This window comes from Gallinula chloropus (assembly GCF_964237585.1).
Source record: "Gallinula chloropus genome assembly, chromosome: 26".
NCBI lineage: Eukaryota > Metazoa > Chordata > Aves > Gruiformes > Rallidae > Gallinula > Gallinula chloropus.
The window spans coordinates 1,028,957-1,048,002 of record NC_140111.1 but is presented as its reverse complement, the minus strand read 5'-3'; the positions used below and the strand labels follow the sequence as shown (position 1 = coordinate 1,048,002).

The 19,046-nt window shown below is 68.7% G+C and overlaps 2 protein-coding genes across 4 annotated transcripts; one reads left to right on the top strand and one right to left on the bottom strand.

Moving 5' to 3' along the window:
• Nucleotides 1-966: 966 nt before the first annotated feature.
• PPP1R9B (protein phosphatase 1 regulatory subunit 9B) lies at nucleotides 967-11,228 on the bottom strand. Of its 2 annotated transcripts, XM_084275492.1 has the most exons (10): nucleotides 9,898-11,228; nucleotides 7,282-7,414; nucleotides 6,664-6,784; nucleotides 6,433-6,537; nucleotides 5,930-6,065; nucleotides 5,600-5,752; nucleotides 5,456-5,509; nucleotides 4,303-4,532; nucleotides 3,508-3,603; nucleotides 967-2,008 (listed from the first exon to the last, which is right to left on the bottom strand). In XM_084275492.1, exons 1-10 carry the CDS (start codon nucleotides 11,206-11,208, stop codon nucleotides 1,954-1,956), a joined length of 2,394 nt encoding a protein of 797 aa, XP_084131618.1. In that variant the 5' UTR covers nucleotides 11,209-11,228; the 3' UTR covers nucleotides 967-1,953. The 2 variants fall into 2 exon arrangements, with proteins under 2 accessions (XP_084131618.1, XP_084131617.1); XM_084275491.1 differs by having other exon boundaries at nucleotides 5,600-6,065.
• A 2,002-nt stretch (nucleotides 11,229-13,230) lies between these two features.
• Nucleotides 13,231-17,671, top strand: SGCA (sarcoglycan alpha). 2 transcript variants are annotated; one of them, XM_084275463.1, is made up of 10 exons: nucleotides 13,231-13,317; nucleotides 13,765-13,923; nucleotides 14,347-14,489; nucleotides 14,578-14,650; nucleotides 14,740-14,938; nucleotides 15,768-15,930; nucleotides 16,034-16,239; nucleotides 16,375-16,401; nucleotides 17,011-17,190; nucleotides 17,549-17,671. In XM_084275463.1, the coding sequence occupies exons 1-10, from the start codon at nucleotides 13,278-13,280 to the stop codon at nucleotides 17,550-17,552; spliced, it is 1,194 nt and encodes a 397-aa protein (XP_084131589.1). In that variant the 5' UTR covers nucleotides 13,231-13,277; the 3' UTR covers nucleotides 17,553-17,671. The 2 variants fall into 2 exon arrangements, with proteins under 2 accessions (XP_084131589.1, XP_084131588.1); XM_084275462.1 differs by having other exon boundaries at nucleotides 14,344-14,489.
• The last annotated feature ends 1,375 nt before the right edge of the window (nucleotides 17,672-19,046 follow it).

The window sequence follows — 19,046 nt, the reverse complement described above, 5'->3', positions numbered from 1 at the left end:
CAGTGTCCCCTGTGCCCCCCACCCCTCCCCAGCACCCCCCTACCCCTCCCCAGTACCCCAACCCCCCCAGTGCCCCCCCACCCAGTGTCCCCTGTCCCCCAACCCTCCCCAGCACCCCCCTACCCCTCCCCAGTGCCCCCAACCCTTCCCAGTGCCCCCACCCCCCCCAGTGTCCCCTGTCCCCCAACCCTCCCCAGTGTGTCCCCCAGTGCCCCCCACTTCCCCAGTGCTCCCTGCCCCCCCGCCCCTCCCCAGCACCCCTCCCCAGTGCCCCCACAACCCCCCCAGTGCCACCCCAGTGTCCCCTGTCCCCCAAACCTCCCCAGTGCCCCCCCCCAGTGTCCCCACCCCCCCAGCATCCCCTCCCCAGTGCCCCCAACCCTTCCCAGTGCCCACCCCGTGTCCCCCGCCTTCCCAGTGCTCCCTGTCCCCCACCCCTCCCCAGTGCCCTCCCCTCCCCAGTGCCCCCCCGCCCCTCCCCAGCACCCCCTCCCCAGTACCCCCAACCCTCCCCAGCACCCCCTCCCCAGTGCCCCCCCCCCCCGCGGCGGGACAGAGGCAGCAGCCGGTCCGTACAGATATATATATCTATATACACCCCCCCGGAACACGTGTGAGATTAAATACCCCGCACCCCCCGGGGCTCCCCCGCCCCCCCTTAAATACACCCCCCGCCCACCCCCCTCCAAGCGGCTCCAATCCAGTCGGACCCCCCCCCACCCCATCCCCCCCCCCCCCGCGTGCCCCCCCGCCTCCCCCTCCCAGTATAACCAGCGCTGGCTCCCAGTTGCCCCCACATCCAGTTACTGTCGGAGACTCGGTATTTTGGGGGGGGGGGGGGCTTGGAGAGGGGGGCGGGGGGGGCAAAATAGAAACAAAAGCTAAAGGGGTTCCCTGGGCCCCCCCGACCCAGTTGGAGTTGGCCAGTGGGGGGGGGGTGTCCCAGCCCCAGAGAAATACTGTGATTTAGTTGGGGGTATTTACAGGGTGGGGGGGGGGGGGCAATGCCCCCAGCCTGGAAGGGGACCCCCCCGTGTGTGTCCCCCCCCGCCCAGGGAAGGCGAAAGCCCTGGGCTTGGGGGGGTAGTGGCGGTTGTTTGGGGGGGGGGATGCGCCCCCCCCCCCGGCCATGCCCGCTGCAGGGGTTGGCAAAGGCTGGGGGGGGGCGGTGCCTCCTGCCCTGGGGTGGCACTGGGGGGTCACGGGGGGTGGGGGGGGTAATTGGGGTCCCCCCCCCCGTGGTGAAGGTCCACGGTGTCCCAGGCACCAAACCCGAGGTGGGGGGGGGTTGGGGGGGGGGGGCACCTCTCTGAGAGGCCGGGGTAAGTCCACAGGTTTGGGGTGGGGGGGGGTCCAAAGGCAACAGACCCCCCCCGGCCGGTGCTCTAGGAGAGTCCCAAGAAGAGGAGCTGGGGATATGGGGGGGGGGGGGGCTTCCAGCACATCTCCCCCTTTTTGCTCCCCAGTATGGCTCACATTTGGGGGGGGGGAGGGCATTTCTGCCTGCCCCCCCCTCCCCTCCCTCCAGCATCCAGCCGGGGTGCCAGCTCTGCCTCCGGGATTTGGGGGGGGGGGTCACGTCAAGGGGAGGGTGCACCTGGGGATGGGGGGGGGGGGAGAGGCCTTGGCGGGGGGGGGTCCATGTCCCCCACCCCGATCGGTCCATCACGTCACCACGAGACTCACACTGGACACAGACACGAACGCGGGGCGCCCCCCCCCCCAAAATAACCCCCCCTGAGTCGCACAACCCCCCAGCCCCCCCCCCCAGCTGCGTGTGCTCCCAGGGGGCACGTTGGGGGGGCACCAGGACGCCTTGGCAGGGGTCTCTCCTCTTCCCCAGTGGGGAAGGGGTGATGGGGGGTGGGCAAAGGGAGTTGTGGGGGGGGGGAGGAAAAGGGCTGGGGGGGGGGAGAGGGGCTGCCCCCCCCCCAAAAATCGCTTGAGGGTGGTTTAAGTCGGGTTGGAATTTTTCAGTGTCTGCAGCTTGGCCTCCAGTTCAGAGATCCTGAAAAACAGGAAAGGGGAGAGGTCTCAGCTGGGGGGCTGGGGGGGGCGGGGGGCACGCAAGGACGGGGAGGGGGACATGGGGACACGGGAGTGGACGTGGGGGGGGAGACAGGGGTTGGGGGGGACAGGACGGGGACACGGGGATTGCGGGGGGGGGATTGGGAATGGGGGGAGTGGGTTGGGGAGGGGGGCTTGGATGGGGATGGGGGGAATTGGGGAGGGGGGTGGATTGGGGATGGGGGGTGAATTGGGGAGGGGGGTGGATTGGGGATGGGGGGAATTGGGGAGGGGGGCTTGAATGGGGATGGGGGGTGGATTGGGGATGGGGGGAATTGGGGATGGGGAAGGCACATGAGGGTGGGGAGGCCATGGGGGGGTGGGATGGGGAGGGGGGAGACACGGGGCTGGGGGGGCGGAGGGCAGGGGGTGGGGGGCTGGAGGGCCAGCGTGGGGCTGGGGGCACAGCGATGGGGGGGCACAGGGCTGGGGTTTGGGGGGCTGCAGGGAGGTGGTGGGTGAGTCTCTTGGGGGTGTCAGGGGGCAATTTGGGGGTGATGGAGGAGGGTGTTGGGGGGTGCATGGGGGGGCTCTGCTGGGTACCAGGGACACCCCCAAACATCCGCTGCCCGCCTGCGCCCTGGTGCCCCCCTGGGTGGGTGCCAGCCCCCCCGCCCCCAAGCTCCCCCCCCGCTATAAACCCACAGCGGCCTCCCTGGCGCTGCGGGATCCGGTGATCCCACAGAGGATCCAGTGATCCCACAGAGGATCCGGTGATCCCACAGAGGATCCGCTATGACCCTGCACAGCTCTGGCCCCTCCTGGGGAGGGTGTGTGTGTGGGGGGGTGGGAACAGATCAGAAAGGGGGGGGGATCCAGTGTCGCTAGCATGGAATCCAGTGTGATCCGTAGTGGGATCCAGCATGACCAGCATGGGATCCAGCTCCCAGCAGAGGACCGAGCGTGGCCCCTGCGCCCTGCCAGCTCTCCCAGGAACCACGGTGGGATCCCGCAGCCTGGGATCCAGCGCCCCAGGAGATCCCTTTGGATCCATGTTGGGATGTCAGACCACCCTGCAGCGGGGATCCCCTGCGACCCAACCCCCCCCCCCACCCCACTGCACTCCAGCGCGGGATCCAGCAGCCCCCCGCCCGCCGGTGCCGGTGGGGAGAGCACAATCCAGTAGGAGCCGGCGCCCAGAGCAGATCCCCAGTGATCCAGTGTGGGATCCAGCAGCCAGAGCTCAGTCCAGGGGGTGCTGGTAACCCACCACCACCACACACACCCCCCACACCCCCCGTGCGGCTCCGCTACCGCCCCGGCGCGGGATCCAGCGTCGGGCGCGCGCGGGGCCCCGAGGAGCAGCAGATCCCCAGTGATCCATCCCGGGATCCAGCGGCGTGGCGGGAGCGGCGTGGCGGGCCGGGAGCGGGCGGGTGGCGGCGGGGCCCAGGCCGGGGGGCTCAGGGGCACCCCGCGTCCCGGCGCCCGGTGCCCACCTTCTCCTGCAGCTTCTCCATCTCCTCCTTGTGCGCCAGCTCCGACTCCTCCAGCACCCGCCGCTGCGCCGTCTCCTTCTTCAGGAACTCGATCTCCCTGCGGGGAACAGCCCGTCACACCCCCCATCCCAACCCCAGCCAGTACTGGGGAGACACCCCCCCGGAAGGTGAGGCAGGTCGGGGGGACCCCAAGGACTCGGGTGTCAGGGAGGGACAGTGCTCAGTGGGGTGGTGGTGGCGGCCAGGGATGTCCCAGGGATGCTCCTTGGATGCCCAGGAAGGGGTTGGTGCCCCAGGGATGGTCCCTGCCCAGGGATGAGGGATGCCCAGGAAGGGGTTGGTGCTCCAGGGATGGGTCCATGCCCAGGAGAAGGTCCTTGCACCAGGAATGGTCCCTGCCCAGGGATGAGGGATGCCCAGGAGGGTGTTTGTGCCCCAGGGATGGGTCCATGACCAGCAGAAGGTCCTTGCCCCAGGGATGGTCCTTGCACCAGGGATGGTCCCTGTCCAGGGATGAGGGATGCCCAGGAAGGGGTTGGTGCCCCAGGGATGGGTCCATGCCCAGAAGAAGGTCCTTGCCCCAGGGATGTCCCTGCCCAGGGACCAGGCTCATGCCCCAGGCATGGTCCATGCCCAAGGACAAGGGGTGCCCATGGTGGTCTCAGTGCCCCAGGGGTGGCTCCACCACGCCCTCGGGATGGCTCATTCCCAAGGGACAGTCCATGCCCAGGGAAAAGGGGTGCCCAGGGGGGTGGGTCCATGCCCGGGGAGGGGGCTGGGTGCCCAGGGCCCTCACTTTTGCTGGTACTCCTTGATGAGCCTCTTGGCCTTGCTGTACTTGCGCTCCAGCGTCTGGTACTGGGCCTGGGTCTCCTTGAGGTGCTCGTCCACGGCCTGGCAGAGGTTCTGCGCCTCCATCCAGTACCCCTCCAGCTTCTCCATCCGCTCCTTGTTCTCCTCCACGCTCTGCTCCAGCTGGGCCTTCTCGGCCCGCCAGCGTGCCTTCTCCTGCTCCAGGCACTGCAGCTGGGGGCAGCGGGGTCAGGGCACCGGGGCGGCACGGCGAGGGGCCGGGGGGCGTGTTTGGAGGGCATGGGGAGATGGGGAGATGTTTGGAGAGGGGGGGGAGATGTTAGGAGGGGATGGGGAGATGTTTGGAGGGGATGGGGAGATGGGGACATGGGGAGATGGGGACATGGGGAGATGGGGAGATGTTTGGAGGGGATGGGGAGATGTTTGGAGGGGATGAGGAGATGGGAAGATGTTTGGAGGGGATGAGGAGATGGGGACATGGGGAGATGGGGAGATGTTTGGAGAGGGTGGGGAGATGTTTGGAGGGGATGGGGAGATGGGGAGATGTTTGGAGGGGATGAGGAGATGTTTGGAGGGGATGGTGAGATGTTTGGAGGGGATGGGGGAGATGTTTGGAGAGGGTGGGGAGATGTTTGGAGGGGATGGGGAGATGTTTGGAAGGGATGAGGGACAAGGGGACATGGGGAGATGTTTGGAGGGGATCGGGGACATGGGGAGATGGAGAGATATTTGGAAGAGATGGGGGAGATGGGGAGATGTTTGGAGGGGATGGTGAGATGTTTGGAGGGGATGAGGGACAAGGGGACACTGGGAGATGTTTGGAGGGGATGGGGGACATGGAGGATGTTTGGAGGGGATGGGGGAGATGAGAGATATTTGGAGGAGATGGGGAACATGGAGACATAGGGAGATGTTTGGAGGGGAAGAGAGACAAGGGGACATGGAGAGATATTTGGAGGAGATGGGGGGATGTTTGGGGGGATGGGGAGATGGGGACATGGGGAGATGGGGAGATGTTTGGAGGGGATGGGGAGATGTTTGGAGGGGATGGGGAGATGGAGATCTGGGGCGAGGAGCTGGAGGAGATGCAGAGGGGGGGTCCCTCCCACCCGGGGGCAGCCGTGCCACCCGCTCACCTTCCTCTTCAGCTGCTGGATCTCAGCCTCGGTGACGGCGTGCTTGATCTGGAGCTGGGGAGGAGCCATTGCACAGTGTTTGCACAGGGCGGGTGGAGGGGGCTCCCCCTGGCACCCCCAGCCCCCTGCCCGGCCCCTCCTCACCTCCTTAAACTTGTGCACCAGCTTCTCGGGGTCCATCTCCACGGGGGACAGCGCGTCCTCGTTCTCAGCCAGCTCGAACACCTCGATGGCCATCTCCCCCCCAGGGAACATGGGGCTCATCTCCTCCTCCTCATCCGTGGCGTATTCACCTGTCTGCAGGGGGGGGACACAGCAGCACTGACCCCCCAGCCAGGCACACACACACACACACCCCCACCCCCAGCCCCATCCCACCTGGGGAAACTGAGTCACCAGCCCCGTGTCAGGTGTGGGAAGGGGGATGGACAGCCCCCTGCCCGCCCCCCCCGGGGTGGGTGCTGCAGCCCCCACCTCCTCGTCGTCCTCGGTGTACTGGGTGTAGCGCTGCTCGATCATCTCCCGCTGCCACCGCTCCTGCTCCAGCGTCTGCTGGATCAGCTGGGCCACCTCGCTCTGCTCACCCGGCTTCTCCCGCCCGATCAGGAACCTGAGGGGGGGGGAAATGGGGTGGGGGGGCTCAGCTGGGGATGGGGAGTGGGGAGGGGGGCTCTGACCGCGGTGGGGGCTGAGCCAGGGACACTCAGTGGCACAGCTTGGGGACAGAGCAGATCTTGGGGGGTGGGGAGGAGGGGGTGGTATAGGGGCTGGGGGTAGGTTGGGGGGCTGGGGGGGGCTGGATTGATGTGGGGGTGTCAGGGTGCTGGGGTGGCACAGGGCAGGCGTGGGGATGGGGGTGTTTTGGGGCAGAGGGACAGCCCAGCCTGAGAACTGGGGTGCTCTGGGACAGGGTGCTGCAGGGGCCATGGGGGTCCCCCAGCCCCCCCAAATCCACCCCCCCAGCCCTGATCCCTTACCGGACACGTCCCTTGGTGTTCCTGAGGACGGAGGCAGCGAAGCTCTGTGTCACACCCACCAGGCTGGTGCCATCCACCTCCACGATCAGATCGTTCACCTGGATCCTGGGGACAGCCAGACAGCAGGGTCACCTCCTTCCCCCCCTTCCCGGGGCTGGGGGGACATCTGGAGCATCACCCTGCTCCCACAGCAGCTCCTCCACCGCCCCCCAAGGCCAGGCAGGGCCCTACCTGCCGTCCCTGTGGGCTGCCCCACCCTCTGTCACCGTCTTGACGAAGATGCCCAACTTCTCCAGGCCCATGTCGGCGCCGGCGCCCATCCCGATGATGCTGATCCCCAGCCCTTCCGAGTCTGGGGAGACACAGACACATGTCCTGGAGGGGTGGCAGAGGCCACCCAGAGCCACCAGAGCCACCTCTGACTGCCCCTGAGGTACCCATGGAGCCCCCAGGGCATGGGGCAGAGGGAGGATGCCACCCAGAGCCACCAGAGCCACCTGACATGTCCCTGAGGTACCCATGGAGCCCTTGGGGCATGGGGCAGAGAGGAGGCCACCCAACACCACCAGAGCCACCTGTCCCTGAGGTACCCGTGGAGCCCCCAGGGCACAGGGCAGAGGGAGGAGGCCACCCAGAGCCACCTCTGACTGCCCCTGAGGTACCCATGGAGCCCCCAGGGCATGGGGCAGAGAGGAGGCCACCCAATGCCACCAGAGCCACCTGACGTCCCTGAGGTACCCATGGGGTGCCCAGGGCATGGGGCAGAGAGGAGGCCACCCAGAGCCACCAGAGCCACCTGGCCTGTCCCTGAGGTACCCGTGGAGCCCCCGGGCACGGGGAGGACCCCACCTTTCTCCAGCTCCACGGGGAAGAGGTCGAGCCGCTCCACCCTCTTCTCCAGCTCGTACTCGGCGGAGGCGGCCATGGGGTCCACGTCCTCATTGCGCCGGTCGTAGTCTTCGTTGGAGTAAGTGCTGAAGACCTGTGGGGTGAGGGGGGCTGCTCAGAGGGGCAGCAGGGTGGGGGTGGGACACCACTGCAGCCACCCCCCCTACCCCCACCCCCGGCATCGGCAGCACCCACTGCCAAGGGGACAGTCCTGGGTGGGGGGAGCCCTGGGCAGGGGAATGGGGGGTCTTGCTGAGCCCGTGGGCCACTGGGGAACCTGCCCCCACCCCCCAAGAGATGTGGTGAAGGGAGGGGGGGGGTAAGGAAGCACAGAGGGTTTGGGGGTGGATGGTACCGTGCTCTGCACCCCCTGGGAGGGTGGACAGAGAGATGGACAAAGGGATGGACAAAGGGAGGGATGGAGGGATGGAGGGAGGAAGGAAGGATAAAGGGAGGGAGGGAGGGAGGGAGGGAGGGAGGGATGGAGCCACAAGTCACCCCCCCACACCCATGCCCACCCTTCCCCATCAGGCTCCCCTTGCAGGGCACTTGGGCACTGAGGAGGGGTCAACCTTGGGGGTCTGGTGCTGCCCCCATCCTCCTGCACCCCTGGGGACATGGAGGTCCCCAACACCCTCCAGTCCCAGGGGAGCAGGGATGGGGATGGGTGAAACTGGTGAGTCCAGGACCCAAGCTGGGTCCTGAAAGGTGACAGAGGTCAGGGGGACACACGTGTGGTCCCCTCACTGGTAAACCCCACCATGAGGCCCCCCTAAACTGGCTCAGAGGGGCTGGGGGCACCCCCACACTCGAGGTGCCCCCACTGAGGGGTTGGACGTGCCATTGGGATGATGTCCCCAGCCCGGAGCTGGAGGGAACGGGGTGCCCTGTCCCTGCACCCCTCCCTGGATGGGGCTGGGTGCTGAGCGTGGCAGATGTCCCTGCGGGGCGGTGGGATTAGGGATAACACCAAAGCCTGGCCACAGAGGGAATTAGGGATGAGTGTCAGTCACAAAGCCCAGCAACACCCACAGACAGGCAGGACCCACCCGGGTGGCACCCAGGGGTGAGCAGGGCAGGGGACATGACTCTGTGTACCCCCACACCCCGCATGTGGTCCCCAGGGGGTGGCTGTGTCCTCTTCCATCAGCACCCAAACACAGCCATGGGTGCAGGTCCTGGCTCGCCCCGCTGCGCCCCCCACCCCTGTCCCTGGGCTCTGGTGGGAGTGGGGGTCTGGGATGTGCTGGGGGTGGGGGGGGGGCATGGGGTGGGTTCTGAGTGGAGCAGCACGTGGCCAAGGAAGGGGCTGGTGACATGTCCCACATCCCCAGGGCACAGGGTGCCCCATGCTGGGATGGGTGCTGAGGATGGGTGGGGGTCCCCAGCGCTCCCAGCCCCCCACCCTTACAGCAGGTTTGGGGTGGGGGGGAGGGGGGAGGAATGTGTGTGCTCAGCATCACCCAAGGTGGGGAGATGGGACCCCCCCCCATCACCCTGATGCAGGCAGCGTTTGGAGGGCAACAAGGGGTGTGGGGGGGGGAGCAGGGCACCCCAAAAAGGACAGCCAGCCACGGTGGGGGTGAAGGGCTGGGGGGGGGGCAGGGTTCCCTCCCCAATGCCGGGCTGTGGCCGGCTCCCACCGGCCCGAGACCCCCACCGGCGCGTAGCTGCCACCGCGGTGCCCTGGCCACGGTGGTGGCCGTGGCCGTGTCCCCCCCCCATCCCAGGTGGGGCGGGGGCCACCCACCCGCTCTGACTCAGAGCCAGAATATAGGCCGGGGCTCTAAAAATAACCCAGCTCCGGCACAAAGCAAACGCTGCTGCTCTGGTCGGGGGGATTCAGCAGCAGGGAACACCCCGAAAGCGCTGCAAGGCCCCTTCTTCACCCCCCCACCCCCCACGCCCCCCCCCCCCCGGGACGCATCTCGGGGGGGACCACCCAAGATGGGCACCCCAGCCCCAGCTGCCCCCGGCTCGGCCACGCTGCTCAGACACTTCCCCTTCCTCCGCTTCCCCAGCCAGCCCCGGGCGCTAGGCCGGGCCCACGGAACGGGGGGGAAATCCCCCCACACCCCCCCCCTGCTGCCTAGGACCCCCCGTTTGGGAGGAGCCCCAGCACCCAGAGCCCCCCAGGGATGGGGAAGGGGGGGTGTCGCCGCAGCCACCGCACCCAGCACCCCCATGGCCGGGTTTTCTGGGCATCCCCACCCAAAATACAGGGGGGGTGCAGGCCCAGCCCGGGCAGGGCGGTTTCTTGGAGGGGGGTGCTGTGCGTGCCCACCCAAGGGGGTGCCAGGGCCGCCCCTCCCTGTCACATCAGCCCCTCACCCGTACGGGGGGGCCCAGGCTGCGCAGGGGCAGGGCCCTTCGTTACCCGGCTCGTTAGCCTGCCTTCCCCCCCCCGGCGTGAGGCCAAGAGGGATGCCATGGGTGCAGAGGGGTGCAGACCCCCACCCTACACCCCCAGCCTCCCCCCAGAGGGGTGGTTTTGGGGAAGGGGAGGTCAGCCATGCCCCGCTGGGTTACCCCCCCATCCCCAGCTGCCCCCCCCCCCATCATCCCCTGCGGTCTCACCTGGATGGGGGCCGTGCTGAACTGGATCTTGCGGTTGGGGACGGGCTCCTCTTCCTCAGACAGCCCAGGGATCTCCACGCAACCCGACTCGGGCTCGTACAGCCCTTCGGCCTCCTCCTCCTCCTCCAGCCCGCTGCCCCCAGAGTCCTCCCCGAGCCCGCTGTAGGCACTTATGTCCACCAGGTCCGCCTCGGAGAAGTCCTCCTTCTTGGCCTCCTCGTAGGCATCGCTCTCCTCCGCCCGCTCACCCTTGACGCCCTCCTCACCCACAGCCACCCCGGGACCCCCGTCCAGCCGGGGGGCGGTGGGCGCCGGACCCTCGGCCTCCTTGCTTGGTTGGGGTGCCGGCGCCGGTTCTGCCGTGGCTGCCTCCCCCTCCTCCTCCTCCTCCTCCTCCTCGGCCTCGCCGCTCTCCTCCACCTCCACCGGCTTGATCTTGCAGACCTCCTGCACCCGCGGGGCGGCTGCCTCCTTCTCCGCCGGCCGCCCGCTCTTCCCCGCCGCCTTCTCCTCCTCCGGCGGTCGGGCGCGGGCCGGGGCAGGGTGCCCATCACCCGGCCGTCCGGCCTCGGCGCCCGGCAAGAAGACCCGGGGTCGCTTGCCCACCACCTTGGCGTTGAGCGGCCCTCCCGCTCGCCCCGGCGCCTTGTGCAGGTTGTTCCGCAGGTCGGCCTTCTCGAAGACGGCGCTGAGCTGGCTGACGGTGGGCGAGACGGCTTCGGTGTCCAGCTTGTCCAGGGACTCGGTGCTGCCGTTGAACCTCACCACCACGTCCAGCTTACGGTCCTGGAAACCAGCCCGTTCCTTACGGAGCAAGAGCTTGGTGGTGGTGGCCTTCTCCTGAGGGCTCCTCTCAAAGATCTTCCGGGTCTCCTGGAGCTTGGAGAAGGGTTTGTCGGGTTTGGAATCGAAGCGGCTGACCCTCTCCGAGACGCTGGTGCCCAGCTTGAGGAGGTTCCCCTGATCCACGTTCTCGTTGAGGCTGCCGGCCCGGGGCAAGGAGAGGCGGACGGGCTTCTCCTTGGCCTTGGCCAGGTCGCAGGCGCCCTCGGGGCCCGGCGCCGTCCCCATCTGCAGGAACATGTTCTTGATGCGGTGAACGTTGGAGCCGTACTTCTTACCCCGGCTCTTCTTACCCTCTTCTCCATCGCCTTCCTTTGTGGGTGCCAGGGCTTGGATGCTGGCTTCGTAGGCGTTCCGGTGGGGGGATGCGCTCCGTAGACCCCCCCCGCCGCCGCCGCCCGCCGCCCCACCGGAGGGGGATCCCCCACCGGTGGTCGCCCCACCGCCGCTCGCCTCGGTCCTCAACATGCCGCTACCGGCACCGCAGCATCGCCCGCTGCCGCCGCCGCCGCTGCTTCTCCTCCGCTCCCCCCCGAGGCCCCCGGCCCCTCACAGCGCCATGGGGAGGGGAGGGGAGAGGGGAGGGGGGGGCAAAGGGGAAGGGGAAGGGGGACAAGGGGAAGGGGCAAAGGGAAAGGAAGGGGGGGAGAGGGGGGGTCCGGCACACCTGCACCGGCCCGCGGGGAGGGAGCGGGGGGGGGGGATGCTCCGGTCAGGCCATGTCCATCCCGAGGGGGAAGGGGGGGGCCCCGTCCGCCCCTGCCCTCCTTCCTTCCTTCCTCCCTGCCTGCCTTCTCCTCCTCCTCCTCTTCCCCTTTCTCTGTGGCTGGTGATGGAGCCGCCGCTGGCTGCGATCCGCCCGCCCCGCTGCCCGCAGAGCCCTCTGGGTCTTAGCGGCGCGCTGGCTCTTCCTCTTCCTCTTCCTCTTCCCCTTCCCCTTCCCCTTCCTCTTCCTCCCCGCCGCCGCCTCGGCTCGGCCGTGGGGACACCCACAACCCCCCTTCTTCCCTTCCCTCCCCCCCCACCCTCCCCGGGATCCCCGAGATGCCCCGCGGTCCCCTCCCCCGCGGCGCGTCCCCCCCTCCCACCCCCTCCCCGGCATCCGTGTCCGGTGTCATCCCCCCCCCGCCCCCCAGCTCAGCTCCTGCCCCGCCCCCCCCGGGTTTGGAGGGGTGGGGGGTGGGGGGCTGGTCCCTATGTCCCCCCGTACCTGTCCCTCTGCCCCCCAATTTTGCACCCACGTCCCCTGGATCTGCCGCCCCCCCCCCCCTTTGCAGTCTCCGTACCCCCCATCTTGACCCCACATCTCCCCCAGTTCGTCTCATCCCCCATCCCCATATCCCCCAGTTTGCTCCACATCATCCCCACATCCCCCAGTTTGCCCTCTCATTACCCCTGTGTCCCCCAGTTTGCCTCTGTCCCCGTGTCCCCCTCTCCTGTCCCCATGTCCCCCCAGCTTTGCCCAGTGCCCCCCTTCTCTCCCCCCGCCCCAGGACCACTGTGCCCGTTCCCCAAGCCCCACCCCAGCTCGAGGTGCCCCCAGTGTCCCCACAGGGCCCCTCTTTTCTTTCTGTCCCCATAAAGTGGGGTGCAGCGAGTGTGGGGGTGTGTCCCCCCCCCCCCCAAATCCTCCAGCCGGGAAGGGGGGGTGTGTCAGGAGGGGAAACTGAGGCCGGGTGGTGTCAGAGCCGGGGGAGGGGCTCTGTCGCACCCCCAGCCCCTCTGTACCTGCCGGGTGACGTCTGGGGGGGTCATCCAGGGATTTCTGGGTTCCCACTGGGATACCCGGGGGAGGCTGGGGGGGGGGGGGGGGCAGGGGCTGTGCTGGGGGGGTCCCTGCTGCAGGAGGAACATCCCGAGGGGCTGGGGCTGCGGTGGGGAGGGGGACAGCGCTGGGTGGGTGGTGGGGGGGGCAGCCCTGCTCCCCCAGGCCCGCGAGCGTGCGGGCAGCAGGACCCTGCGGACAGCGCCGTGACGCGGCGTGACGTGGCGTGACGTCACATGATGACACCGGGCGATGATCCTCCCACGGCTCCCCATCTTCCCCTTCCGCCGCCATCCCCACCCCATCCCCCCCCCCAACATCCCCCCAACCCCTCCCCCCACCCCCCCGACCCCCCCTGCGGGGCCCGGCCCCCCCCCCCCCCCCCCCCCGTGGGTGCACACGCGTGTGCACACGTGTTGCACAAGGCGGGGCGGTGTTCGGGACATCCGCCTGTCATGCTGTCTGGGGCAGGGGGGGTCGCAGCCGTCCCCAAGTGTGTGTATGTGCCCCCCCCCCATCCCCCTGTGCCCCCACTGCCCGCGTCGGGGGGCACCAGGATGACCCCACCCCAGGGACCCCCCCGCTCCGTGCCGTGGGTCCCAGCGAGGGGCTCGGCGCCACGGGGGCCTTGGCGGTGGGGTGGCGGTGACAGGGTGCCCCCCCCACCCCGCCCCGTCCCTGCTGGGACCCCCCCAGGCGGCCCCCCCTCGCCCGGGCCATCCCGCTGCCCCCGTCAATCAGCCCTGGCCCCGCTCCCGGCTGGTGGGTGAAGATGGAGGCCCCGGAGCTGCTGCGGCTCTGGGTGCTGGCAGGCGAGTGGGACCCCCCCCCACCCTTCCCCGGGGCACACAGACAGGCTGGGGGTACCCCCAGCGGGGAGGGGATAGGGGGATGCCCCCCTCCCCCTGCAGATGGGGACGGGGATGGGGGGTGCCTGTGGGAGGGGACAGGGGGGTGCCCGGGCTGCGACCTGAGGGCTAAATAAAGCCGAGAGAGCCGCCTGTGCCTGGTGCCAGCCGGGGCTGGGGACAGGGATGGGACACCGAGCAGCACCCCTGGGCGCTGGGACCGGGGCAGGTGCTGTCCCTGTCCCCAAATATAGCCCACCCCCTTGTCCCGGGACGCCTGGCACCGCGGGGACGCGTGTCTGCCCCAGGCGGGTGTCTGGGGGGGTCCTGTGGTCTCTGGGCAATGGGGAAACTGAGGCAGGGAGGAGCCGTGTCCCCCAGCACAGGCTCCAGCCCCGTGTCTGGCCGCAGCCGTGGCCCTGGGGGGGTCCTGGGCCACCCTCCCTGACCACCAAGTCCTCCCGGACCAGCGCGTCTCCTCCGAGACCGGAGTCATCTTCGTCCACGAGCTGGAGCGGGAGCTGTTCCAGGCGGCCTTCCTCACCAGCCAGGAGGATGACGATGGCAGCGGTGAGGGCCCAGCTGAGGGGCGTGGGGACAAAGGGGGGGTCCTGTGGTGCCTGGCGTGGGAGGGGAGTCTGGGACTGTTAACGGGGTGGGGGGGGGCACAGCCCACCAGGCACAACCCCAGCTGTGCCATCCCTCCATCCGTCCCTCTCACCATCCACCCCCTCTCCTTCCCTCCACCCATTTGGGGACTCCCCATCGCGCTGTTACCCCTTCCCCCTGTCCCTTCCCCCCGCTGACCTGTTGGGGGGCACCTCAATTCGGGGTCATTTGGGAGCAGGACACCCCCCTCCGTGGCACAGCCGGCGCTGGGACCCCTCGCCTTGCCCATCGGGGTGGGGGTCCTCCCATGGTGCAGCCCGACGGCATTCATGTCCCCATGTCCATCCCCATGCCACCCCGTCCGTGTGTCCTGGCGCCCAGCAGCCGCCCCCATCACCTTCCAAGCCCACCTGCGGGACCACCCCGACCTGCCGCGGTGGCTGCGGTACATCCAGCGAGACCCCCGCCAGTCGGGCTACCTCTACGGCAGCCCCACGGCCGCCGAGGTGGGCACCCACACCATTGAGGTAGGCATCGTGCTGGGGGTGGGGGGGGGACACAGGCGTGGGGTGGGGGGCGCTGGCATCTTTGGGGGGGTCTCTCCTTGGCTCGCAGGTGCTGGCGTACAACCGGCACAGCTACGGGACGGTGGCACAGCGCCTCGTCATCACCGTCATCCCCGCGCCAGGTAAGGGCTGTGCCACCCCAAACCCCACCGGGGCCCCCCCATGGGTGGGTGCTGGGGGTCTCCCCATGGGTGCTGTGTGACCCACGCAGGGGGGGAGTGGCCGTACCAGGCTGAGTTCCTGGTGGGCAACCGGGACGTGGAGGAGCTGCTGGCGGCGGCGGCGCAGGAGATGTTCCTGCAGGCCGCGGCCGAGCTCTGGGAGCGGGACAATGTCCGAGTGCTCAACGTCACCTCCGCCCTGGACCGCGGCGGCCGCGTCCCGCTGCCCATCGAGGGGCGTAAGGAGGGGTACGGCCTGGGGATGGGGTGTGGGATGGGGTGGGGTACGCTGTGGGGCTGGGGTGCGGTGTGGGACTGGGGTATGGGATGGGGCTGGGGTAGTGTGGGGTTGGGGTGCAGTGTGGGCTTGGGGTGCAGTGTGGGCTTGGGGTGCAGTGTGGGGCTGGGGTATGGGCTGGAGCTGGGGTATGGGATGGGGCTGGGGTACGGCCTGGGCCTGGGGTATGGTGTGGGGCTGGGATATGAGGTGGGGTTGGGGAACAGCCTCAGGCTGGGGTACGCTGTGGGGCTGGGGTGCGGTGTGGGGCTGGGGTACAGTGTGGGGCTGGGGTATGCTGTGGGGCTGGGGTATGGGATGGGGCTGGGGTGTGGTGTGGGGCTGGGGTGCAGTGTGGGGCTGGGGTGCAGTGTGGGGCTGGGGTACACTGTGGGGCTGGGGTGCAGTGTGGGGCTGGGGTGCAGTGTGGGGCTGGGGTATGGGATGGGGCTGGGGTGTGGTGTGGGGCTGGGGTGCAGTGTGGGGCTGGGGTGCAGTGTGGGGCTGGGGTACACTGTGGGGCTGGGGTGTGGTGTGGGGCTGGGGTGTGGTGTGGGGCTGGGGTGCAGTGTGGGGCTGGGGTATGGGATGGGGCTGGGGTGTGGTGTGGGGCTGGGGTGCAGTGTGGGGCTGGGGTGCAGTGTGGGGCTGGGGTACACTGTGGGGCTGGGGTGCAGTGTGGGGCTGGGGTACACCATGGGGCTGGCATGCTGTTCTTGCTGCTGAGCAGACCCCATCCCCATCCCCATCCGCACCCCTGTGCGTGGGGTTTGGGGTCCCACCCCCGGTGCCCCCACCCAGGGTGTACGTGTCGGTGGGTTCCCGTGGCGCCGCCTCGCGCTGCCTGGGGTCCGCGGCGTCCCCGCAGAGCCGCTTCCGCTGCAGCCTGGGCCAGCAGCCCCTCGCCCCCTGCTACGACGCCTTCGCCCCCCACTTCGCCATCCGCTGGTGCAACCTCACCCTGGTGAGACCCCCCCCAACTGTGTGTGTACCCCCCCACACACCCCCACCCCGCCACGCGCACCCCTCGCCCCCACCACCCCACACCAACCATCACCCCATCGCAGCTGCAGGTCCAGCCCAGCCCCACGCCGTTGGAGCCGACGTGGGGTTCTGGGGTGCTGGAGGAGGGGGGGGATTTCCAGCCCCCCACCGATGCCCCCCCCCGGGACCTGCTGCCGGGGTTCCTGGTGACGCTGCTGGTGCCGCTGGCGGTGGCCGCGCTGCTCTGTCTGCTCCTCGGACACCTCATGTGCTGCCGCAGGGAGGGAGTGTGAGTTGGGGGTGTGTCCCCCCCAAAAAGGGTCCCTTCCCCAGACACCACAGCCCCAGGACAGCCTGGGGAGGGGCTGGGGGTCCTTCTCACCACCCTTAGGGATTTTTTTGCCCTTTTCCATCTGTTTTCCAGGCAAAAGCGGGACCTGGCGACGTCTGAGTGAGTCACCGCGCTCGGGCTGAACTGTGCTGGTGATGGGGGTGCTGGGGGGGTGCTGGGGGGTGCTATGGGGTGCTATGGGGTGCTATGAGGGGGATGGAGCCCACAGGTCACTCCGCAGCACCCCCCTCCTCTCCCCACACCTCAGCACCCCCCCAGTAACCCCCCCAGATACAGGCTGGAGCACAAGAGCTGGTTCACTTCGCCAGTGGACTCAATGCCAGCAAGGAGGGAACCCCAGTGAGGGGGTGCAGACCCCAGTGGTGGGGTGCAGACCCCAGTGAGGGGGTGCAGACCACAGTGAGGGGGTGCAGACCCCAGTGGTGGGGTGCAGACCCCAGTGAGGGGGTGCAGAGACCCAAATGTCAAGGTGGAGATCCCAATGATGGGTGCACAGCCCCCAACAATGGGGTGCAGACCCCAATGACAGGGTGGAGACCCCAGTGATGGAGAGCAGACCCCAGTGATGGGGTACAGACCCCAGTGACAGGGTGAAGACCCCAATGACGGAGAGCAGCCCCCAACCACGGGAGGTCAGGCCCACCCCCCCCCCAAAAGGGGTGCAGGTGGAAACACGGGGTGCAGCCCCCATTTGTCCTTCCCCCTCAGCATCCAGCTGGTCCACCACACCAGCATCCACGGCGACACGGAGGAGCTGCGGCACATGGCCGGCAGCCGCGACGTCCCGCGGCCCCTCTCCACCCTCCCCATGTTCAACGTGCGCACGGGGCAGCGCATCAGCCCCCTGCCCGGGGCCTCGGACGGTGCCCGCGTCCCCCTCCTGCCACAGTGGGTACCGGGGTGACCCCGGGGGGCGGGGGGCTGCTGGGCAGGGGGGTGCAGTCCCAGGGGTGGAGGAAAGGGTGGTGGGATGCATTTGGGGACACTTCGGAGGGCACAAAAGCCCGTCAGTGGGCAGAGACCAGCCAGACCGGCCACCACCTAGCACTGGGGCATTTTGGGGGGGCTGTGACTCTTTGGGGGGGTTATCAGCACCCCCGTGCAGCGGTGGGTCAATACAGGACCCCTGCATCCCATCCCTTCCCCTCCAGCTTCATCTCTCCCACCAAGAGCAGTGGGGGCATCACGCCTCTTTGGGGTTATTTTGGGGGGGGTTTATAAACTTTGTGTTTTTCCCATTTTCCAGGTAACAGGAGTGGCTGTTGGGGTGTCACCTCGCTGGGGGTGACCCCGCCATGGGCCCTGCCGAGGGACGGGGCTGGGGGGTCTGTTTGGGGTGATAAAGCGACTGCTGAGCGATGAGACGTGGTGTTGCTGCTTTATTTGTCACCCTCTGGAAGCAGAGTCCTGCCCGGCCGTGGTGGTCTTTGGGGTGGGTCGGGGGTTTTGGGGTGCAGGCTGCCTGCTGGGCTCCTTCTGGCTGCAAACGGTGCATCGAGCTTGCCAGTTCTCTGCCCTGGCCAGCCCCAAAAGAAGCTGGATGTGACCCAAGGCTGGGGGGATGCTGAGTGCTGGGGGGCTGGGGTCCTGCTGGGGGGGGGGTGGGCTGGGGGGGCAGTTCCTGCTCTGTCCTTCCTATTGGGGGGGGAAGGTGTCCTGCTCCGCTCTGCCCCCCTCTTCAGCTGCTTTGCTCCATCTGGGTGCTCTGCTGGCACCTACTCCCACCCTGCTCCAGCCATGGCCCCCCCAAAACCATTCACCCACCCGGTTCCCTCTTCCACCCATGCCCCCCCCAAGGGTCTGCACCCACCCTGCTCCATCGCTGCCCCCCCAAAGCCATGCACCCCCAGTTAGGGCTCACACTGACCCTGCCACCCAGCCCCACGGAGCAGGAAGGGCTTACGGAGAGCAGGACAGGGACACCCCAAAGCAGGGGGGGGACCACACAGCCCCAGGACCCCCCCCATATCCTCCCATACCCCCCAAAACCCCCCCCACCTCACCTGTGTCCCCCCAGATCTCCCCTGGAGCTGCCGGCCGCTCGCCCCTTCCACCGCGCGCACCCAGGCCTCCCGCTCAGCACCCCACCATCCCTCCCCTCAGGCTGGGGGGGTCCCCCAGCCCGGCCCCTCGCCGCCAAAGAAAGGACCCCTTTCACGGCAGCCCCCCCTCCCCGCGGGGCCGGACGCCAGGGTGGGGGTTAGGCAAACACGGGGAACAAGGGCCGGCATTGACGGCCGGGGAGAAAGGCGCCATTGAGGCCTGAGGCCTGCGCAGCCCCCTCGGCCCCCCTCTGCGAGGGGCCTTGGCTGGTGCCCCCCCGCCATGGCACGCGGCGGGCACGAGCCGGCCCACGCACACGCGTGGCCTTGGCGTGAGGGAGCGTGTGGGCTGAGACCCCCCTGCCCATGGATATCCCCCCTCCAAGCCCCACGATCCCCCTCCCCAATTCCAATGCCGCTCTCTGTGCCTCCCCTCCCTGCCAGCTGTGTCCTGTCATGTCCCCCCCCTCAATTTCATTTCAGGGGGACACACACTGGGCTGAGCCTACCCAGCCTCCTTCCTCCCCCCACTCCCCCAGCCTCCTTTCTACTCTCCTTTCCCCCCTCCCAGCCCCTTTCCTCCCCCAGCCTTATTCCTCCCCCCATCCAGCCCCCAGTCCCCTTCCTACCCTCCTTCCCCCCGCCAGCCCTCTTCCTACCCTCATTCCTCCCTCATTCCCCCCAATTCCTCCCCCTTTTCGA